This window comes from Alosa pseudoharengus, unplaced genomic scaffold (assembly GCF_046254945.1).
Source record: "Alosa pseudoharengus isolate Yale_2024_CS ecotype anadromous, Long Island Sound unplaced genomic scaffold, YU_APseudo_1.1 YU_APseudo_1.1_scf_21, whole genome shotgun sequence".
NCBI lineage: Eukaryota > Metazoa > Chordata > Actinopteri > Clupeiformes > Clupeidae > Alosa > Alosa pseudoharengus.
The window spans coordinates 34750483-34775225 of NW_027468674.1; the positions used below are offsets into that span (position 1 = coordinate 34750483).

General features: G+C 44.0%; 1 protein-coding gene across 1 annotated transcript in view; it reads right to left on the reverse strand.

Moving 5' to 3' along the window:
* The window catches only part of ccdc57 (coiled-coil domain containing 57), a 172608-nt gene that overhangs the window by 120755 nt on the left and 27110 nt on the right, over window positions 1-24743 (reverse strand). The window contains exons 2-3 of the mRNA XM_076298709.1: window positions 308-718; window positions 50-158 (exon numbers count right to left, since the gene is read on the reverse strand). Of these exons, the coding sequence (XP_076154824.1) occupies window positions 50-158; window positions 308-718 (520 nt within the window). The remainder of the gene's footprint in view (window positions 1-49; window positions 159-307; window positions 719-24743) is intronic.

Genomic DNA, 24743 nt, shown 5'->3' on the forward strand with positions numbered 1-24743 from the left:
TAAGCCTACAGACAAGTACAAGTTCCCTTTGAACGCCAATCAAACTCACCTGTTTTTGCAATGCCAGCTCCCCCTCTGCCTGTTGTACCTTAAGCCTTAAGCTGTTCTTTAGCCCTTCATTCTCTTCCTCCAGCCTCTGAATTTCGTCATTCTTTTCACTACAGGGAGTGACAAAAGACAAAAGGTGACAGCTTAAGTGCTTGTGGGTTAGAGGTTGGTTTGGTCTGACAGGTTATTGCAACAATTTGAGGGAAAATAAAATAAAATAAAAATGTAAGCATGGTGAGCATGGTGTTTGTGAGCCTACCTACACACTGTGTTCAAATGTAGCTGCAGGTCGGCCATCTCTTGTTGGTGTCTGGTATACAGTTCTGAACACTGTCTCTTCTCTTGCATTCTGGTTTCCTGAAGCTTGCCGATTTGTACATGCAGCTCACTCACTTCTTCTTGTCTTGTACAGTCATTGACTTGAAACTTTGTAATAATGGCATCATAACACTCTAGTTTATGATCCCTTTCTTCCAACAACTTGAGATTGAATTGAAAGTCCTTCATAAGGCACTGGAAATGCTTCCTTTCGGCATAAAGTTCAGTTGTGGCTTCCTTTAGGGCAAACTCTAGCTGTCGAGTGTGTAGTGCCTGTAACTCCTTCCATTCCCTCTCTTTCTTGACCAAAGTAGACTCAAAATCCTCAGAGTTCAGCATCTCCACACTATGGCTGACAAGAAAAACAAAATCACCTTCCTTTTCTCAAATGTCCTAACACAGCTTTGCTTTTTTAACCTTCCCATACATTAAAGGACAGGTTCGGTATTTTACACTTAAAGCCCTGTTTTCAGAGAGTTTATGATTAAATAGAACGTTTAAGATTGAAATTTGGACACATGCTGCTGTCCTGAGAATTTTCGGTTTCTGTGGTAGCGCCCCCCCTCCTCCAGAACGCTGCATAGGTGCACTGGAATAATCCTTCCTAAAACGCATTAAACTTTCGTTTACAAAGACGTGAAACTCACCGAGTGGTCAGGGGTGTTCGCTGATATGCTCACACAAAAATCGCTGCAAAAGACGCTTTCCAACAGGTGTTTACCATGTGTTGTAAAACTGTGGAGCTATTTTTCCAAACGCCTCACACCCGTACATTCTTCCGTTGAGAGCTTGAATAATAGACACTCCAGCCCAGTTGGTGGCGATAATGCACCTTACACAGTCTTGCCAATTACAAGCAAACCACAGGCATTTCATTGAATACACAGAAGAAGCAGAAGATCGCTGTCTTGAAGTATTTTGCAACAGGCAGCTAAAAATGAGGCGATTTTGTGCAGTTCCGAATTGCGGGAAAATTCGTAGCAAAAAAAGTTGTCGCAGACTTCCTTTCAACGATCCAGAAAGGCTAAAGTTGTGGCTGGAATTTCTGGGGTTGGATGTGAGCACACCTGTTGAGAATCTGCAGAAAGCTGATCACCGTGTCTCTGCGGTCTGCATTTTACTGAACTTCGCTGGAGGTAGAAGGAAATCGCCCAAAAAGCTCTTTCGCCTGAGAAATACAGTGGTTCCCACATTACCTCCTGGGACGACAGAGTTGGAAGAACTTGGGGTAAGAACGTATTTGTTATGTCCATAACCTGTCGTGTTCACATCATAAGCCTAACACTAACCCTAGCCTACATTAATAATTTGGCTACATGATTTTGTACATTTACTATTTTTTTGGCTGTGGAACTTTCATGATGGAAACGTAATGATTCACGTAGGCTATCATTCACATCATGCAATTTCCAAGACATTTTAGCATTAGCCATGGTTGCACGTGACAATAATTTGGATAGCGTAGTAGCCTACGATACCGCGACTGCATAAGACTACAGAAAGAATACAAACAACCCCATATCCGTTTCCGGCAGCCGAGTAATACCGTACCTCACAGCACATCCAATACAAGTCAATGGAGTTGGACAAAAACTACGATAAAACCTGTTGGAAAGAATCCTTTGCAGCGATTTTTGTGTGAGTATATCAGTGAACACCCCTGACCACTCGGTGAGTTTCACGTCTTTGTAAACGAAAGTTTAATGCGTTTTAGGAAGGACTGTTCCAGTGCACCTATGCAGCGTTCTGGAGGAGGGGGGGCGCTACCACAGAAACCGAAAATTCTCAGGACAGCAGCATGTGTCCAAATTTCAATCTTAAACATTCTATTTAATCATAAACTATCTGAAAACAGGGCTTTAAGTGTAAAATACCGAACCTGTCCTTTAAATGGGTCATTCTATATAATTCGGGATACATTTCAAGTTTATAGAGAAACCAAAAAAATGTAATGAGTTTTTATCATTAAACTTTTTTATAGTCATAGAACAAACTTCAAAGTTAACATGACAAGTACTTGCTGAGCTTAAACCTGTAAGGCTTCAAGTATTTATTTGAAAAAATTATGTAATAACAGAAAATCTGTCAACTCTGTTAGAAACAGACTCAGTAAATTATATATATTTAGCAAATGTGATAATTTTTAAATGATGCTTTCCCTAAGAGAACTTTGGCTCTTTGAACATTTGAAACAAAAAAAACATATTTAGTCATCATTTTAAGAGCAAAATCTTAAATTAACAGAGTTGACACTCTCATTAAATGCTACTGAAAACAGAGTTGGCAGCACATCATTGTCAACTCTGTTATCATTAATCTATGAAGAATTAACACAGAATCAACACAGAATTAACAGATTTGACATTTCCCATCATTTTGTGGCTTAGCTCCACATCCCAACCTCAAACTAGTTACTGCATGATATGTATAAAACCAGAATGGCTTCATGGCTTTTAATCATATTATTGTTTTTTAAAAATTGAGTGAGTTTCAATCCAATAACACAATAACAGAGTTCACAAATAATTAATCTACTGTTGGTGTATCCTCAACATTTTGTTCAAATTAATGAGAAGAAGCTTAACATATCTCACTGCCTTTCCAAAGTTTCCTGTCAGAGGAATTGACATCTCTCTGTGTAGGCATCATGCTTCATATTCAAAGTATGTGTGGATTTTAAGCAGTTTTATAACAGAGTTGACAAGAACTTTGAGACGGACCAAAATTATATTTTGTTTATACTTAAAGGAACCGTATGTAAGAAAAATATTTCGATTAATCATAAAATGGCCCTGATATGTCACTAGATATTAAGAAATCATGTTTATTTCAAATACTTATATCACTGACAACAGTAGTCCGGCCAGGATATTGTCATTTAAAAAGTGAAGTTGCAGCCCTCAACTGATGTTGATGTTGTGTTTTGTCATGTCATGTTGTGTTTTGGCCTGATGCGCCACCCTCCACCTATCTACTAATCACAAAGTCAGTAGTGTTTCACCATCCGGGTTGGCAACCTCGAGTCAGGGGGGAGGGGATACACCGCTCTTCAGTATTTTGAAAGTGATTGCAGTACCAGTTTTGGCCACAATCTTACATATGGTTCCTTTAAATCTTGCATAATACAGAAAATAGACATTGTATATAACTGATATTATAACAGTTAGTAAATAAAAAAAAATCACATTAAGGTCTAATGGATAGGCTATAGGGCATAGGCCACTTCTATTTTTTGATGCTCTCTTAATGGGGACTTCAACAAGGCGAACCTCAAGCTAGTTCTGCCGAACTTTTTCCAACACATCTCCTGTCCAACTAGGGGTGAAAACATGCTGGACCACTGCTACTCTCCATTTAAAGATGGATACAAAGCCCGGTGTTTGGGAAGTCCGACCACGCTGCCATCCTTCTTCTCCCGAAGTAACAACGTCTAAAGCAGGAAGCTCCGGCTGTGAGAGAAATGAGACGGTGGACTGACCAATCAGAGATCATGCTGCAAGACGCGTTGACTGATGTTGACTGGGACATGTTCAGGATGAGCTCTGACAACAGCGATGAGTTCACCGATGTGGTGATAAGTTTCATTTCGCAGCTGACTGATGAAATTATCCCCAAGGTAACTGTGAAAGTGTACAAATCAGAAACCTTGGGTTGATAGATCTATCCGAGAGGCTTTGAACGCACAAACATTTGCATACAACAATGGCCTGTCATCTGGTGACATGACATCCTACAAAGTGGCCTCCTACCAACTGTGTAAAGCAGTGAAAGCGGCGAAGAAGCGGTACAGAGAGAAGGTTGAGATGCACTTAGGAAATCGCGACAGCAGGAGTGTCTGGCAGGGACTGAAGTTGATGACTGACTACAGAGGACGATCGGCCACCTCCGCAGATGTGGACCCTACACTGGTAAATGACTTGAACTTATTTTACGCACGCTTTGAGGTCAGTGACGAACATTCTCACATCTACGCTGTTAGCCCTGCAGCCAGTTTTAACAACGGTGCTACGTGCGATCTGCCTGAAGACCAGTCAATCTCAGTCTCTGAGCATGACGTGAGAAGAGCACTTAGGAGGAGTGAACAGCAGAAAGGCCGCTGGCCCAGATGGCATTCCTGGGCGGTTGTTAAAATCATGTGCTGACCAGCTTGCACCAGTGTTAACAACAATCTTCAATCTGTCTCTAGCCCAATCTGTAGTTCCTAGGTGCCTAAAAAGATCCACCATTATTCCTGTGCCCAAGAAGACCAACCCAGCACCGCCCTATAGCCTTGACGTCAGTGGTGATGAAATGTTTTGAGAGACTGGTAAAAGATTTTATATGTTCATCAACACCTGGCTCATTAGACCCTTTTCAGTTTGCCTATCGACCCAATAGGAGTACTGATGATGCCATATCCCATGTTCTCCACACCACTCTCTCCCACCTGGACAAAGGGAAGGGGAATTACACACGCCTGCTGTTTATTGACTATAGCTCAGCCTTCAACACCATTGTGCCAAACATTTTAGTCACCAAGCTCAAACATCTAGGACTTAATACATCTCTCTGCTCCTGGGTTCTCAGCTTTTTGACGGACAGGCCACAGGCAGTGAAGATTGGGAGCTGTATGTCAAATACAGTCACCCTCAACATTGGTGCCCCCAAGGATGTGTTTTAAGTCCCCTGCTTTATCCCTATACACCCATGATTGTTCAGCCATTTACAACTCCAACTCCATTGTCAAATTTGCGGATGACACAGTAGTGATTGGACTCATCTCCAACAACGATGAGACAGCCTATCTTAATGAAATTAAGATGCTGACATCATGGTGCAATGACAACAGCCTTGTACTAAACATTGCCAAAACCAAGGAATTGGTGGTTGACTTTAGAAGGGACAAGCAGAGGCTACATCACACACCACTGAACATCCATGGCGCCCTGGTGGAGACAGTGAGCCACTTTAAATATCTTGGAGTAGTCATCTCTGAGGACCTTTCATGGACATCACACATCTCCAACCAAGTGAAAAAAGCAAGACAGCGTTTGTACCATTTTAGAAAGCTGAACAAATTCAGAATATCCAAAGAGCTGCAGAAAACATTCTACTTAGCAACAATACAGTCTGTTATTTCTGGTAATATCACAACCTGGTACGGAAATAGCAACTCTCAGGATAAGAAGGCCTTGCACAGAGTTATCAGGTGTGCAGAGAAAATCACCAATACTGCACTTCCTGGACTTCAGGACTACACTAGGCGCTGCCTGTCAAGGGCAAAAAGGATTTTAAAGGACTGTCATCACCCTGGCCATAACATTTTTCAATGGTTGCCCTCTGGAAAGCGGCTTCGATCTCAAAAGGCCAGAACAGAAAGACTAAGAAGAAGTGTTTTCCCCCAGCCATACGGACAATGAATGCATAATTCCCCCCACTTCATAAACTTTTTAAATTTAATTTTATTTAATCCCCACCCCCCTTTTGTTTTCTATTTCCTACTTTTCTATTATTATTAAACTTTGCACAGCTGGGAGTTGCAGTCGCAATCCCCATTTCACTGCTTTTTGTTCCACAAATTATGCATGTGACAAATAAATTCTTGAATCTTGAATCTTGAATGGTGTTGGTGTTTGAAACACATTTTTATTTTAATAATTGCCAGATGATATGTGAGGCACACAAACGTGGAGGCGAAATGGCCAGGGCCCAGTACACAATGCCATAATTTAGCCTACCGGGAATCTAATTTGAGCGACACATTTCAACAGGGTACGTTAGGCCTATACCTTACTAGAATAGTAACTTAATGTTATATGTGCAATTACAGGAGAACTTGATTGTAATGGGGGATAGAGGATACCCATGCCTTCCAACACTCATCACCCCTTAAGGAAATGGTATGCTCTTCCGTCAAATTTGTGTTGTCCTAAATGCGGGCTAGATGATTAAGGTTAGCGCCTGCGCACTACGAGTTAACTAACCTAGCCATGCAAATAAATCACTGTTTTACACCATTTACAAGGCTCAAAATAGCTCCATACTTCATTGGTAGACTTCCGAGGGCCCTGACATTTAAAACGAGACATTGAGAACTTTGAAAAAGCACTGGTAGTCGCATGGGACCGCTGAGAAAGATGGCAGCACGCTAGCGGAGCTCTTGACAGACCATCATTTAATTTCACTTTCTAGAAACACACACTTCGTTATCGCGTACACTTCGATTGTTTTATTGGAGCTGATTATTCTATTGACCATCAGACTGCAGATTATCTAAGGTCTAACAGCGAAAAGGCGAACAAACAGGCAAACTTTTTCCAAGGCGTGAGAAAGAAAAGCAAGCAGTCAGCGCGAAGCAGAGTGGCCGACGACGAGAAGCCTGAGGGAACAGGTGATCAAGTTATGGAAGAGATACAGAGAGATACAGAGAACAGTCCTCAAAAGAGCTGAAGGACACTGTGGATAGCATACAAACTAGGCTTGGAGATGCCGAACAACGGATATCGGACATGGAGGATGTAAATGCGAGAATAGAAAAAGATGTCGAGAAACATGACAAAACAATAGAGACACTGTGGACACGGGTGGAAGACCTCGAAAATCGGAGCAGGAGAAACAATTTAAGGTTGGTGGGACTGAAAGAAAACAAAGAGCAGAAGGGCAAAGTGATACAATATGTGGAAAGAATATTATCCGAAGGACTTGGGCTCGCTGGCCAGGACTTAGAGATTGAACGTGCACACCGCTCAATGGCTCCTATGCCCGACCCGGACAAGCCACCAATGCTTTCTACATTCAACAGCTCGAGATAAAGTGTTACAGGTGTCCAAGGAGAAACGCGGAATCGAATGGGAAGATTGCAAGCTTTTTGCAATCTTTTTTTGAGATCCGTTTTTCGAGGACCTGACAAGGGAGTTGGCAGAGAAAAGCAAGGAGTTTGCACCGGCGAAGAGACGACTACAGGAACTAAATGTGAAGCATTTATTATTGGTATACCCTGCTACGGTCATCTTCACCTGGAAAGGGCAGAGGAAAATGTTCAAAGATTCGAAGGAAGCAGACGAATTTATTCAGAATGACAAGTAGACCACCACGGGTCCTGCAGATGACTCCACGGGCCTCACGGACCGAATAAAGTAGTTGAAGGGAATTTAGATAGGGGAAGGGGGAGGGGAGGTAAGGTTACGCAGAGTGACAGAATGTTAGATGTTGCTCTGACTAAGGGGAAGTTCCTTTTGTTTTTGTTGTTCGTGTTTGAGCGTTAAGACAGCACTGAGTATAATAATTAAGAATTTTTGTAATTTAATGTCCCATTTTTCTTTGGTTAAAAACATGATGGGTGATACTAAGACCATGGCTGTGGAGGGGCCCTCAACTTCTCATATAAATGGTGGTTAACAGGTTCATTAATGTGATATCATAGAACATAAATGGATGTGGTAATCCAGTAAAAAGGAGGAAGATACTGACATTTGAAATCCAAACACACAGATGTAGCATTTATCCAAGAGTCTCACATAATGGAAGATGAGGAAGCAGTGAAATTTCAAAAGGATTGGGTGGGAAGAGTTTTTCACAGCTCCTATTCAAGCAAACGAAATGGTTTGATGATTCTTATTCATAAAAACCTAAGTTTTGTCATGCTGAAGGAAAGAAAGGACAAAGAGGGCAGAATTATTTGTGTTGAAGCCTTAATTAATGGAATTAAGATGATATTATGTAATATATATGCTCCTAATAAGGGAGATCCTGATTTTTTCCATGAAATAAATACACAGGTGGGAGATATGGAAGGTCAGGTTATTTTGGCAGGATTTTTTAATCAGGTGATGAATGGGGTGATTGATAAGAGCAAGCCTAGTGGCAAAAAACATACCAAGGGATAGGGCTTCAATACATAAAGTCCTCTGTTATGTTAACAGAGGACTTGAACCTGGTGGATGTCATGCGCCAGTAGAGTTACATATAGACTTACAGACAGACAGATATAGAAAAGGCAGGTGGAGACTAAATACTAGATTATTACATGATGAAGTGTTCAGCAGAACATTATCAGAGGATCTTAAAGCCCGTGTTGCAGGTTAACCACCACTAGGGTTGGGCACCGAAACACGGTTCTAATATGACACCGGTGCCAACACGGTAGTAACTGCATTGAATAACAACGTAGATTTCGGTGCCTCATTTTGGTGCTTAAATAGCGTTTTTTTATTTAATTTTTTTATACGAGGCATCACTGCATGTCATGCACCATCTCTAATGTCTTGCTCTGATAGCAACACATCCAGATACAGTTAGCTAACATAAACACTGGATGCACCACATAGGCGAGTGGACAGTGTTTGACAGCTTGCGTGAGCCCAAGTAGCTTACTTAAGCGATATCGCAAGCTCCTGTCAAAATCTAGCAGTGGGCCTAACTACACACAAGCAAAAGGCTATGAAACAACATCAACAGTAGCCTATATGTTACACAATATCCTTGCTAATGCGCTAACTGGCATTTATTGGGGGCCAAGCAGCGAAGCTGCGAAGGCACCCATTGTGTTTCTAGGATTTCTTATTATTATTGGGGGCCAAGCAGCGAAGCTGCGAAGGCACCCATTGTGTTTCTATTTGTTCTTATTATTATTATTATTATTATTATTATTATTATTATTCCGCCATTGAAGTCAATGGCAGCCCATAGAACCGTCTGGTGAAAAGTTGTGAAATTTGGCACACTGATTAGGGACAGTCACATGGTTAATGTCACCAAGTTTCATGATGGCACCTCAAGCACTCTAGCGCCACCAACAGGCCAAAGTTGGACATGCGTTCACGCACGTAACTTTTGACCCGTATGGCCGATTGTCAAAAATGAGGTATCATTGGAATCCTTGGACCAATCCGAGTTAAACGCACAGTATGAAGTCATTTTCCGCCATGATGGATTTTCCGCCATATTGGATTTCATCAAAAACACTAAAAAGTCCTCTCAGGTCACATATTTTGTCCGATTGACACCAAACTTCACAGATATCATTTACAGACCATGCCTCATTAATGCATTGCTTTTTGTCTCCGGAACTAAAACCGTTCGCGCGTAACAGCCAATCGAAATTTGTGGCGAAGCCGCCACACAGGAAGTGAGCTCATATCTCAGCAACCCATTGATCTATCATAACCAAACTAAGTACATGGACTCAGGACCCAATCAGGGGGACGCTCAAGAAATCTGGTGACCTTTGACCTCTAGGGGGCGCTGTAATTAAGAAACATACCTTTTGGCCTGTAGCTGCAGTTGTGCTTAGAATTAAAATGCACTAGTGGTGTCTGGTAATACTGTTGGAGGTCCTTAGGCCGACCCAACCCAACTTGTGATGTCATCGTAATTGATTCGGCCGCCATATTGGATTTAATCAAAAACACGTACAAGCTTTCGCAGGTCACAAATTTCAGCGGATCCTCAACAAAATTGGCAGAGACCATCTTCAGACCATGCCTTATCAGTGCATTGCTTTCTGGAGCAATTGACAGAAGCATTCGGCTGTAACAGCCAATCGAAATTTGCGGCGAAGCCGCCAAACAGGAAGTGAGCTCATATCTCAGCAACCCTTGCATGTATCAAAGCCAAACTAGGTGCATGGACTCAGGACCCAATCAGGGGGACACTCAATAAATCTGGTGACCTTTGACCTCTAGGGGGCGCTGTAATTAAAAAAACATGCCTTTTGGCCTGTAGCTGCTGTTGTATTTGGAATTAAAATGTACTAGTGGTGTCTGGTAATACTGTTGGAGGTCCTTATGCCGACCCAGGCCAACTTGTGATGTCATCGTAATTGATTCGGCCGCCATGTTAGACTTAATCAAAAACATCAAAAAGTTTTCACAGGTCGCAAATTTCATATGATTTTCACCAACATTGGCACAGACCATCTTCAGATCATAACCTATCAATATGTTGCTCTCTGGAACAATTGACAAAAGCATTCGCCCCTACCAGCCAATCGACATTGGTGGCGAAGCCGCCAAACAGGAAGTGAGCTCATATCTCAGCAACCCTATAATGTATCATAACCAAACTTACTACATATATTCATGACCCCATTAGGAGGACGCTCAAAAAATGTGGTGACATTTGACCTGTAGGGGGTGCTGCAATTAGCAATATTGCATTTTGATGTGTAGTTGTTGATGTGTTTTATCAATCTTTTATTTTTTGATGTGAAACTGATGACAACATGTTCCATCCAGTTAATTCTAATGCGTGCGTGCAGGGGCAGGGCAGGGCAGGACGGGGTGGGACGGGCTGGGGTGATTAGGTGGGGGGGGCTGGCTGGTGGAGGCGGTGGCAATACTCAGCCCTGTTTCAGCCCTGTTCATCCCGGGTGTCTGCTGGGTGTCTGCTGAGTTCTATCTTGTCGCCGTGGCTACTCCGGCCTATTCTGCTTGGCCCCCTCATTGCTGCTTGCAGCTATATTTATTCAACATCTTTCCTCTGCCATTGAAGTCTATGGCAGCCCATAGAACCGTCTGGTAAAAAGTTGTGAAATTTGGCACACTGATTAGGGACTGTCCCATGATTAATATCACCAAGTTTCATGATGACACCTTAAGCACTCTAGCGCCACCAACAGGCCAAAGTTGGACATGCGTTCACGCACGTAACTTTTGACCCGTCAGTCCGATTTTCAAAAATGAGGTATTGCTGGAATCCTTGGACCATGCCGAGTTCAACGCACCCTATGACGTCATTTTCCGCCATGATGGATTTTCCGCCATTTTGGATTTCATCAAAATCACTTAAAATGTATCAGAGGTCACAAATTTTGTCCGATCGACACCAAACTTCAAAGATATCATCTTCACACCATGCCTCATTAATGCATTGCTTTTTGTCTCCGGAACTAAAACCGTTCGCGCGTAACAGCCAATCGAAATTTGTGGCGAAGCCGCCAAACAGGAAGTGAGCTCATATCTCAGCAACCCATTGATCTATCATAACCAAACTAAGTACATGCACTCAGGACCCAATCAGGGGGACGCTCAAGAAATCTGGTGACCTTTGACCTCTAGGGGGCGCTGTAATTAAGAAACATGCCTTTTGGCCTGTAGCTGCAGTTGTGCTTAGAGTTAAAATGCACTAGTGGTGTCTGGTAATACTGTTGGAGGTCCAAAGGCTAACCCAAGCCAACTTGTGATGTCATCGTAATTGATTCGGCCGCCATATTGGGTTCAATCAAAAAAACTTACAAATTTTCGCAGGTCACAAATTTCAGCGGATCCTCACCAAAATTGGCAGAGACTATCTTCAGACCATGCCTTATCAGTGCATTGCTTTCTGGAACAATTGACAGAAGCATTCGGCTGTAACAGCCAATCGAAATTTGTGGCGAGGCCGCCAAACAGGAAGTGAGCTCATATCTCAGCAACCCTTGCATGTATCAAAGCCAAACTGGGTGCATGGACTCAGGACCCAATCAGGGGGACACTCAATAAATCTGGTGACCTTTGACCTCTAGGGGGCGCTGTAATTGAGAAACATGCCTTTTGGCCTGTAGCTGCTGATGCGCATTATTTTGCAATGGAGGTCAATGGCAGCCCATAGAACCGTCTGGCAAAAAGTTCTGACATTTGGCACACTGATTTAAGACAGTCCATTGATTCATGTCACCAAGTTTCATGTCGGCACCTCCCGCGCTCTAGCGCCACCAACAGGCCAAAGTTGGACTTGCGTTCACGCACCTAACTTCTGACCTGTTGACCCGATTGTCAAAAATGAGGTATCATTGGAATCCTTGGACCAAGCCGAGTTCAACGTACCCTATGTCGTCATTTTCCGCTATGATGGATTTTCCGCCATTTTGGATTTCATCAAAATCACTAAAAACGTATCAGAGTTCACAAATTTTGTCCGATCGACATCAATCTTTACATATATCATCTACAGACCATGCCTCATTAATGCATTGCTTTTTGTCTTCGGAACTAAAACCGTTCGTGCGTAACAGCCAATAGAAATTTGTGGCGAAGCCGCCAAACAGGAAGTGAGCTCATATCTCAGCAACCCATTGATCTATCATAACCAAACTTAGTCCATGGACTCAGGACCCAGTCAGGGGGACGCTCAAGAAATCTGGTGACCTTTGACCTCTAGGGGGCGCTATAATTAAGACACATGCCTTTTGGCCTGTAGCTGCTGTTGTCCTTAGAATTAAAATGCACTAGTGGTATCAGGTAATACTGTTGGAGGTCCTTAGGCTGACCCAGCACAACTTGTGATGTCATCATAATTGATTCGGCCGTCATGTTGGATTTAATCAAAAACATCAAAAAGTTTTCGCGGGTCACAAATTTCATCTGATCTTCACCAAAATTGGCACAGACCATTTTTAGACCATAACCTATCAATATATTGCTCTCTGGAACAATTGACAAAAGCATTCGCCCGTAACAGCCAATCGAAATTGGTGGCGAAAACGCCAAACAGGAAGTGAGCTCATATCTCAGCAACCCTGCCATATATTATAACCAAACTTACTACATATATTCATGACCCCATTAGGAGGACACTCAAAAAATTTGGTGACCTTTGACCTGTAGGGGGTGCTGCAATTAGCAATATTGCATTTTGATGTGTAGTTGCTGATGTGTTATATCAATCTTTTATTTGTTGATGTGAAACGGATGACAGCATGTTCCATCCAGTTAATTCTAATGCGTGCGTGCAAGGGCAGGGCAGGGCAGGGCAGGACGGGGTGAGACGGGCTGGGGTGATTAGGTGGGGGGGGGGGCTGGCTGGCGGAGGCGGTGGCAATACTCAGCCCTGTTTCAGCCCTGTTCATCCCGGGTGTCTGCTGAGTTCTATCTTGTCACCGTGGCTACTCCGGCCTATTCTGCTTGGCCCCCTCATTGCTGCTTGCAGCTATATTTGGGGGCCAAGCAGCGAAGCTGCGAAGGCACCCATTGTGTTTCTATCTTTTCTTATTATTGGGGGCCAAGCAGCGAAGCTGCAGGGCAACCCTTAGTGATTCTATGTTTTCTTCCCTATTATTGGGGGCCAAGCAGCGAAGCTGCAGGGCAACCCTTAGTGATTCTATGAATTCTTATTGGGGGCCAAGCAGCGAAGCTGCGAAGGCACCCATTGTGTTTCTATTTGTTCTTATTATTATTATTATTATTATTGGGGGCCAAGCAGCGAAGCTGCGAAGGCACCCATTGTGTTTCTATTTGTTCTTATTATTATTATTATTATTATTGGGGGCCAAGCAGCGAAGCTGCGAAGGCACCCATTGTGTTTCTATTTGTTCTTATTATTATTGGGGGCCAAGCAGCGAAGCTGCGAAGGCACCCATTGTGTTTCTATGATTTCTTATTATTATTTAACATCTTTCTTCCCGAATGGGAGTCTATGGCAGCCCATAGAACCGTCTGGTAAAAAGTTGTGAAATTTGGCACACCGATTGGGGACAGTCCCATGTTTAAGTTCACCAAGTTTCATGTCAGCAGCTTGAGCACTCTAGCGCCACCAACAGGCCAAAGTTAGACATGCGTTCACGCACGTAACTTTTGACCCGTATGCCCGATTGTCAAAAATGAGGTATCGTTGGAATCCTTGGACCAAGCCGAGTTCAACGCACCCTATGACGTCATTTTCCGCCATGATGGATTTTCCGCCATATTGGATTTTAGTGAAAGTGAAACTAATCTTTCACAGGTCACAAATTTTGTCCGATCGTCACCAAACTAGACACACATGATCTTCAGGCCATGCCTCATTAACGCATTGCTTTTTGTCTTCGGAACTAAAACCGTTCGCGCGTACCAGCCAATCAAAATTTGCGGCAAAGCCGCCAAACAGGAAGTGAGCTCATATCTCAGCAACCCATTCACCTATCATAACCAAACTTAGTAAATGGACTAAGGACCCAATCAGGGGGACGCTCAAGAAATCTGGTGACCTTTGACCTCTAGGGGGCGCTGTAATTAAGAAACATGCCTTTTGGCCTGTAGCAGCAGTTGTGCTTAGAATTAAAACGCACTAGTGGTGTCTGGTACTACTGTTGAAGGTCCTTAGACCGACCCAAGCCAACTTGTGATGTCATCATAATTGATTCGGCCGCCATATTGGATTTAATCAAAAACACGTACAAGTTTTCGCAGGTCACAAATTTCAGCAGATCCTCACCAAAATTGGCAGAGACCATCTTCAGACCATGCCTTATCAGTGTATTGCTTTCTGGAACAATTGACAGAAGCATTCGGCTGTAACAGCCAATCGAAATTTGCGGCGAAGCCGCCAAACAGGAAGTGAGCTCATATCTCAGCAACCCTTGCATGTATCAAAGCCAAACTGGGTGCATGGACTCAGGACCCAATCAGGGGGACACTAAATAAATCTGGTGACCTTTGACCTCTAGGGGGCGCTGTAATTAAGAAACATGCCTTTTGGCCTGTAGCTGCTGTTGTGTTTGGATTTAAAATTTACTAGTGGTGTCTGGTAATACTGTTGGAGGTCCTTAGGCCGACCCAGGCCAAGAAAAGCATTCACCCATAACAGCCAATCGAAATTGGTGGCGAAGCCGCCAAACAGGAAGTGAGCTCATATCTCAGCAACCCTGCCATGTATCTTAACCAAACTTACTACATATATTCATGACCCCATTAGGAGGACGCTCATAAAATTTGGTGACCTTTGACCTGTAGGGGGTGCTGCAATTAGCAATATTGCATTTTGATGTGTAGTTGCTGATGTGTTTTATCAATCTTTTATTTTTTGATATGAAACTGATGACAACATGTTCCATCCAGTTAATTCTAATGCGTGCGTGCAAGGGCAGGGCAGGGCAGGGCAGGGCAGGACGGGGTCGGACGGGGTGGGGTGATTAGGTGGGGGGGGCTGGCTGGCGGAGGCGGTGGCAATACTCAGCCCTATTTCAGCCCTGTTGATCCCGGGTGTCTGCTGAGTTCTATCTTGTCGCCGTGGCTACTCCGGCCTATTCTGCTTGGCCCCCTCATTGCTGCTTGCAGCTATATTTATTATTATTATTATTATTATTATTATTCCGCCATTGAAGTCAATGGCAGCCCATAGAACCGTCTGGTGAAAAGTTGTGAAATTTGGCACACTGATTAGGGACAGTCCCATGGTTAATGTCACCAAGTTTCATGATGGCACCTCAAGCACTCTAGCGCCACCAACAGGCCAAAGTTGGACATGCGTTCACGCACGTAACTTTTGACCCGTATGGCCGATTGTCAAAAATGAGGTATCATTGGAATCCTTGGACCAATCCGAGTTAAACGCACAGTATGAAGTCATTTTCCGCCATGATGGATTTTCCGCCATATTGGATTTCATCAAAAACACTAAAAAGTCCTCTCAGGTCACATATTTTGTCCGATTGACACCAAACTTCACAGATATCATTTACAGACCATGCCTCATTAATGCATTGCTTTTTGTCTCCGGAACTAAAACCGTTCGCGCGTAACAGCCAATCGAAATTTGTGGCGAAGCCGCCACACAGGAAGTGAGCTCATATCTCAGCAACCCATTGATCTATCATAACCAAACTAAGTACATGGACTCAGGACCCAATCAGGGGGACGCTCAAGAAATCTGGTGACCTTTGACCTCTAGGGGGCGCTGTAATTAAGAAACATACCTTTTGGCCTGTAGCTGCAGTTGTGCTTAGAATTAAAATGCACTAGTGGTGTCTGGTAATACTGTTGGAGGTCCTTAGGCCGACCCAACCCAACTTGTGATGTCATCGTAATTGATTCGGCCGCCATATTGGATTTAATCAAAAACACGTACAAGCTTTCGCAGGTCACAAATTTCAGCGGATCCTCAACAAAATTGGCAGAGACCATCTTCAGACCATGCCTTATCAGTGCATTGCTTTCTGGAGCAATTGACAGAAGCATTCGGCTGTAACAGCCAATCGAAATTTGCGGCGAAGCCGCCAAACAGGAAGTGAGCTCATATCTCAGCAACCCTTGCATGTATCAAAGCCAAACTAGGTGCATGGACTCAGGACCCAATCAGGGGGACACTCAATAAATCTGGTGACCTTTGACCTCTAGGGGGCGCTGTAATTAAAAAAACATGCCTTTTGGCCTGTAGCTGCTGTTGTATTTGGAATTAAAATGTACTAGTGGTGTCTGGTAATACTGTTGGAGGTCCTTATGCCGACCCAGGCCAACTTGTGATGTCATCGTAATTGATTCGGCCGCCATGTTAGACTTAATCAAAAACATCAAAAAGTTTTCACAGGTCGCAAATTTCATATGATTTTCACCAACATTGGCACAGACCATCTTCAGATCATAACCTATCAATATGTTGCTCTCTGGAACAATTGACAAAAGCATTCGCCCCTACCAGCCAATCGACATTGGTGGCGAAGCCGCCAAACAGGAAGTGAGCTCATATCTCAGCAACCCTATAATGTATCATAACCAAACTTACTACATATATTCATGACCCCATTAGGAGGACGCTCAAAAAATGTGGTGACATTTGACCTGTAGGGGGTGCTGCAATTAGCAATATTGCATTTTGATGTGTAGTTGTTGATGTGTTTTATCAATCTTTTATTTTTTGATGTGAAACTGATGACAACATGTTCCATCCAGTTAATTCTAATGCGTGCGTGCAGGGGCAGGGCAGGGCAGGACGGGGTGGGACGGGCTGGGGTGATTAGGTGGGGGGGGCTGGCTGGTGGAGGCGGTGGCAATACTCAGCCCTGTTTCAGCCCTGTTCATCCCGGGTGTCTGCTGGGTGTCTGCTGAGTTCTATCTTGTCACCGTGGCTACTCCGGCCTATTCTGCTTGGCCCCCTCATTGCTGCTTGCAGCTATATTTATTATTATTATTATTCCGCCATTGAAGTCAATGGCAGCCCATAGAACCGTCTGGTGAAAAGTTGTGAAATTTGGCACACTGATTAGGGACAGTCCCATGGTTAATGTCACCAAGTTTCATGATGGCACCTCAAGCACTCTAGCGCCACCAACAGGCCAAAGTTGGACATGCGTTCACGCACGTAACTTTTGACCCGTATGGCCGATTGTCAAAAATGAGGTATCATTGGAATCCTTGGACCAATCCGAGTTAAACGCACAGTATGAAGTCATTTTCCGCCATGATGGATTTTCCGCCATATTGGATTTCATCAAAAACACTAAAAAGTCCTCTCAGGTCACATATTTTGTCCGATTGACACCAAACTTCACAGATATCATTTACAGACCATGCCTCATTAATGCATTGCTTTTTGTCTCCGGAACTAAAACCGTTCGCGCGTAACAGCCAATCGAAATTTGTGGCGAAGCCGCCACACAGGAAGTGAGCTCATATCTCAGCAACCCATTGATCTATCATAACCAAACTAAGTACATGGACTCAGGACCCAATCAGGGGGACGCTCAAGAAATCTGGTGACCTTTGACCTCTGGGGGGCGCTGTAATTAAGAAACATACCTTTTGGCCTGTAGCTGCAGTTGTGCTTAGAATTAAAATGCACTAGTGGTGTCTGGTAATACTGTTGGAGGTCCTTAGGCCGACCCAACCCAACTTGTGATGTCATCGTAATTGATTCGGCCGCCATATTGGATTTAATCAAAAACACGTACAAGCTTTCGCAGGTCACAAATTTCAGCGGATCCTCAACAAAATTGGCAGAGACCATCTTCAGACCATGCCTTATCAGTGCATTGCTTTCTGGAGCAATTGACAGAAGCATTCGGCTGTAACAGCCAATCGAAATTTGCGGCGAAGCCGCCAAACAGGAAGTGAGCTCATATCTCAGCAACCCTTGCATGTATCAAAGCCAAACTAGGTGCATGGACTCAGGACCCAATCAGGGGGACACTCAATAAATCTGGTGACCTTTGACCTCTAGGGGGCGCTGTAATTAAAAAAACATGCCTTTTGGCCTGTAGCTGCTGTTGTATTTGGAATTAAAATGTACTAGTGGTGTCTGGTAATACTGTTGGAGGTCCTTATGCCGACCCAGGCCAACTTGTGATGTCATCGTAATTGATTCGGCCGCCATGTTAGACTTAATCAAAAACATCAAAAAGTTTTCACAGGTCGCAAATTTCATATGATTTTCACCAACATTGGCACAGACCATCTTCAGATCGATCATAACCTATCAATATGTTGCTCTCTGGAACAATTGACAAAAGCATTCGCCCCTACCAGCCAATCGACATTGGTGGCGAAGCCGCCAAACAGGAAGTGAGCTCATATCTCAGCAACCCTATAATGTATCATAACCAAACAATTGACAGTAGCATGCGGCTGTAACAGCCAATCGAAACTTGCGGCGAAGCCGCCAAACAGGAAGTGAGCTTATATCTCAGCAACCCTTGCATGTATCAAAGCCAAACTTGGTGCATGGACTCAGGACCCAATCAGGGGGACGCTCAAGGAATCTGGTGACCTTTGACCTCTAGGGGGCGCTATAATTAAGAAACATGCCTTTTGGCCTGTAGCTGCTGTTGTCCTTAGAATTAAAATGCACTAGTGGTTTCAGGTAATACTGTTGGAGGTCCTTAGGCTGACCCAGCACAACTTGTGATGTCATCGTAATTGATTCGGCCGTCATGTTGGATTTAATCAAAAACATCAAAAAGTTTTCGCGGGTCGCAAATTTCTTCTGATCTTCACCAAAATTGGCACAGACCATTTTTAAACCATAACCTATCAATATATTGCTCTCTGGAACAATTGACAAAAGCATTCGCCCGTAACAGCCAATCGAAATTGGTGGCGAAGCCGCCAAACAGGAAGTGAGCTCATATCTCAGCAACCCTGCCATGTATTATAACCAAACTTACTACATATATTCATGACCCCATTAGGAGGACGCTCAAAACATTTGGTGACCTTTGACCTGTAGGGGGTGCTGCAATTAGCAATATTGCATTTTGATGTGTAGTTGCTGATTTGTTATATCAATCTTTTATTTTTTGATGTGAAACTGATGACAACATGTTCCATCCAGTTAATTCTAATGCGTGCGTGCAAGGGCAGGGCAGGGCAGGACGGGGTGGGACGGGCTGGGGTGATTAGGTGGGGGGGGGGCTTGCTGGCGGAGGCGGTGGCAATACTCAGCCCTGTTGATCCCGGGTGTCTGCTGAGTTCTATCTTGTCACCGTGGCTACTCCGGCCTATACTGCTTGGCCCCCTCATTGCTGCTTGCAGCTATATTTGGGGGCCAAGCAGCGAAGCTGCAGGGCAACCCTTAGTGATTCTATGTTTTCTTCCCTATTATTATTATTATTATTACGCTTCCGCCATTGAAGTCTATGGCAGCCCATAGAACCGACTGGTCAAAAGTTCTGAAATTTGGCACGCTTATTGGGGACAGTCCAACTATTAATTTCACCAAGTTTCCTGTCGGCAACTCGAACCCTCTAGCGCCACCAACAGGCCAAAGTTGGACATGCGTTCACGCACGTAACTTTTGACCCGTTGACCCGATTGTCAAAAATGTGGTATCGTTGGAATCCTTTGACCAAGCCGAGTTCAACGCACCCTATGACGTCAATTTCCGCCATGATGGATTTTCCGCCATTTTGGATTTTGTCAAAAACCTTTAAAAAGTTTCACGCCTCACATAGTTTGTCCGATTTTCACGAAACTTAGCACATAACATCTTCAGACCAAGCCGCACAAAAGTTATCGATTTTCATCTTCGGAACTAAAACTGTTTGCCTGTAACAGCCAAACGAAATATGCGGCGAAGCCGCCAAACAGGAAGTGAGCTCATATCTCAGCAACCCTTTCATCTGTCATAACCAATCTTAGTACATGGACTTATAACCCCATCAGTAGGGCACTCAGAAAATCTGGTGACCTTTGACCTCTAGGGGGCGCTGTAATTAAGAAATATGCCTATTGGCCTGTAGCTGCTGTTGTGCTTAGAATTAAAATGCACTAGTGGTGTCTGACAATACTGTGGAAGGTCCTTAGGCCGACCCAAGCCAACTTGTGATGTCATCGTAATTGATTTGGTCGCCATATTGAATTTAATCAAAAACATGAATAAGTATTCGCAAGTCACAAATTTCAGCTGATCCTCACCAAAATTGGCAGAGACCATCTTCAGACCATGCCTTATCAGTGTATTTTTTTCTAGAACAATTGATAGAAGCGTTTGCCTGTAACACCCAATCGAAATTTGCGGCGAAGCCGCCAAACAGGAAGTGAGCTCATATCTCAGCAACGCTTTCATGTATCAAAACCATACTTAGTACATGGTCCTCAGGACCCACCAGGAGGACGCTCAAGAAATTTGGTGACCTTTGACCTCTAGGGGGCTCTGTAATTGGTAAAAATGTATTTTGGCCTGTAGTTGCTGCATTATTCTGCAATGGAGGTCAAAGGCAGCCCATAGAACCGTCTGGTTCATCCTGATGATGCACAAATAAGCTGGTGACCTTTGACCTCTATGGGGGCATTGAAATTACAGCAAGCATGATCATATCTCAATCGATCTTTTATTTTTGATGTGAAACTGATGACAGCGAGTTCCATAAGGTTCATTCTAATGCATGCGTGCAAGGGTGGGGCGGGGTGGGACGGGCAGTGGCGGTGGGTTGGCTGGGTGAGGGGGCGGCGACACTCAGCCCTGGTTCAGCCCCACAAAATCAGTTATGTTTTGATGTGAAACTTGACCTTGTAACTCAGCCATTCTTGGGTTGTTTGACATGGAACTTGCTGTGACTGCTTGATGCTATATGCCTGATGCCACGGCATTGAGTTTCATGCCAAATCTGGACTGCTGAACTGCCTGCTTGGCCCCCACATTGCTGCTTGCAGCTATATTTATTATTATTATTTAACATCTTTCCTCCGCCATGGGAGTCTATGGCAGCCCATAGAACCGTCTGGTAAAAAGTTGTGAAATTTGGCACACTGATTGGGGACACGCCAATATTTTATTTCACCAAGTTTCATGCCTCCCTGTCGAACCCTCTAGCGCCACCAACAGGCCAAAGTTGGACGTGCGTTCACGCATGTAACTTTTGACCCGTTTGTCCGATTGTCAAAAATGTGGTATCGTTGGAATCCTTGGACCAAGCCGAGTTCAACGCACACTATGACGTCAATTTCCGCCATGATGGATTTTCCGCCATTTTGGATTTTGTCAAAAACCTTTAAAAAGTTTCACGCCTCACATAGTTTGTCCGATTTTCACGAAACTTAGCACATAACATCTTCAGATCAAGCCGCACAAAAGTTATCGATTTTCATCTTCGGAACTAAAACCGTTTTCCCGTAACAGCCAAACGAAATATGCGGCGAAGCCGCCAAACAGGAAGTGAGCTCATATCTCACCAACCCTTTCATCTGCCATAACCAAACTTAGTACATGGACTTATATCCCCATCAGTAGGGCACTCGAAAAATCTGGTGACCTTTCACCTCTAGGGGGCGCTGTAATTAAGAAATATGCCTATTGGCCTGTAGCTGCTGTTGTGCTTAGAATTAAAACGCACTAGTGGTGTCTGACAATACTGTGGAAGGTCCTTAGGCCGACCCAAGCCAACTTGTGATGTCATCATAATTGATTTGGTCGCCATATTGGATTTAATCAAAAACATGAATAAGTATTCGCAAGTCACAAATTTCAGCTGATCCTCACCAAAATTGGCAGAGACCATCTTCAGACCATGCCTTATCAGTGTATTTTTTTCTGGAACAATTGACAGAAGCGTTCGCCTGTAACAGCCAATCGAAATTTGCGGCGAAGCCGCCAAACAGGAAGTGAGCTCATATCTCAGCAACGCTTTCATGTATCAAAACCAAACTTAGTACATGGTCCTCAGGACCCACCAGGAGGACGCTCAAGAAATTTGGTGACCTTTGACCTCTAGGGGGCTCTGTAATTGGCAAAAATTTATTTTGGCCTGTAGTTGCTGCATTATTCTGCAATGGAGGTCAATGGCAGCCCATAGAACCGTCTGGTTCATCCTAATGATGCACAAATAATTTGGTGACCTTTGACCTCTATTGGGGCATTGAAATCACAGCAAGCATGATCATATCTCAATCGATCTTTTATTTTTGATGTGAAACTGTTGACAGCGAGTTCCATCCAGTTAATTCTAATGCGTGCGTGCAAGGGTGGGGCGGGGTGGGACGGGCAGGGGCGATTGCGGCGGTGGGTTGGCTGGGTGAGGGGGCGGCGACACTCAGCCCTGGTTCAGCCACACAAAATCAGTTATGTTTTGATGTGAAACTTGACCTTGTAACTCAGCCAATCTTGGGTTGTTTGACATGGAACTTGTTGTGACTGCTTAATGCTATATGCCTGATGCCACGGCATTGAGTTGCATGGCAAATCTGGACTTCTGGACTGCTGAACTGCCTGCTTGGCCCCCTCATTGCTGCTTGCAGCTATATTTATTATTACGCTTCCGCCATTGAAGTCTATGGCAGCCTATAGAACCGACTGGTGAAAAGTTGTGAAATTTGGCACACTGATTGGGGACACTCCAATATTTTATTTCACCAAGTTTCACGCCTCCCTGTCGAACCCTCTAGCGCCACCAACAGGCCAAAGATGGATGTGCGTTCACGCACGTAACTTTTGACCCGTTTGCCCGATTGTCAAAAATGTGGTATCGTTGGAATCCTTGGACCAAGCCGAGTTCAACGCACTCTATGACGTCAATTTCCGCCATGATGGATTTTCCGCCATTTTGGATTTTGTCAAAAACCTTTAAAAAGTTTCACGCCTCACATAGTTTGTCCGATTTTCACGAAACTTAGCACGTAACATCTTCAGACCAAGCCGCACAAAAGTTATCGATTTTCATCTTCGGAACTAAAACCGTTTTCCCGTAACAGCCAAACTAAATATGCGGCGAAGCCGCCAAACAGGAAGTGAGCTCATATCTCAGCAACCCTTTCATCTGTCATAACCAAACTTAGTACATGGACTTATAACCCCTTCAGTAGGGCACTCAAAAAATCTGGTGACCTTTGACCTCTAGGGGGCGCTGTAATTAAGAAATATGCCTATTGGCCTGTAGCTGCTGTTGTGCTTAGAATTAAAACTCACTAGTGGTGTCTGACAATACTGTGGAAGGTCCTTAGGCCGACCCAAGCCAACTTGTGATGTCATCGTAATTGATTTAGTCGCCATATTGGATTTAATCAAAAACATGAATAAGTATTCGCAAGTAACAAATTTCAGCTGATCCTCACCAAAATTGGCAGAGACCATCTTCAGACCATGCCTTATCAGTGTATTTTTTTCTGGAACAATTGACAGAAGCGTTCGCCTGTAACAGCCAATCGAAATTTGCGGCGAAGCTGCCAAACAGGAAGTGAGCTCATATCTCAGCAACGCTTTCATGTATCAAAACCAAACTTAGTACATGGTCCTCTGGACCCACCAGGAGGACGCTCAAGAAATTTGGTGACCTTTGACCTCTAGGGGGCTCTGTAATTGGCAAAAATGTATTTTGGCCTGTAGTTGCTGCATTATTCTGCAATGGAGGTCAATGGCAGCCCATAGAACCGTCTGGTTCATCCTGATGATGCACAAATAATTTGGTGACCTTTGACCTCTATTGGGGCATTGAAATCACAGCAAGCATGATCATATCTCAATCGATCTTTTATTTTTGATGTGAAACTGTTCACAGCGAGTTCCATCCAGTTAATTCTAATGCGTGCGTGCAAGGGTGGGATGGGGTGGGACGGGCAGGGGCGGTTGCGGCGGTGGGTTGGCTGGGTGAGGGGGCGGTGACACTCAGCCCTGGTTCAGCCACACAAAATCAGTTATGTTTTGATGTGAAACTTGACCTTGTAACTCAGCCGATCTTGGGTTGTTTGACATGGAACTTGTTGTGACTGCTTAATGCTATATGCCTGATGCCACGGCATTGAGTTGCATGGCAAATCTGGACTTCTGGACTGCTGAACTGCCTGCTTGGCCCCCTCATTGCTGCTTGCAGCTATATTTATACTTTCTTCCGCCATGGAAGTCAATGGCAGCCCATAGAACCGACTGGTGAAAAGTTTTAAAATTTGGCACAGTGATTGGACACAGTCCCATGATTCATTTCACCAAGTTTCAGGTCGGCACCTTGAGCACTCTAGCGCCACCACCAGGCCAAAGTTGGACATGCGTTCATGCACGTAACTTTTGACCCGTTCACCCGATTGTCAAAAATGAGGTATCATTGGAATCCTTGGACCAAGCCGAGTTCAACGCACCCTATGACGTCATTTTCCGTCATGATGGATTTTCCGCCATTTTGGATTTCATCAAAATCACTTAAAACGTATCAGAGGTCACAAATTTTGTCCGATCGACACCAAACTTTACAGATATCATTTACAGACCATGCCTCATTAATGCATTGCTTTTTGTCTTCGGAACTA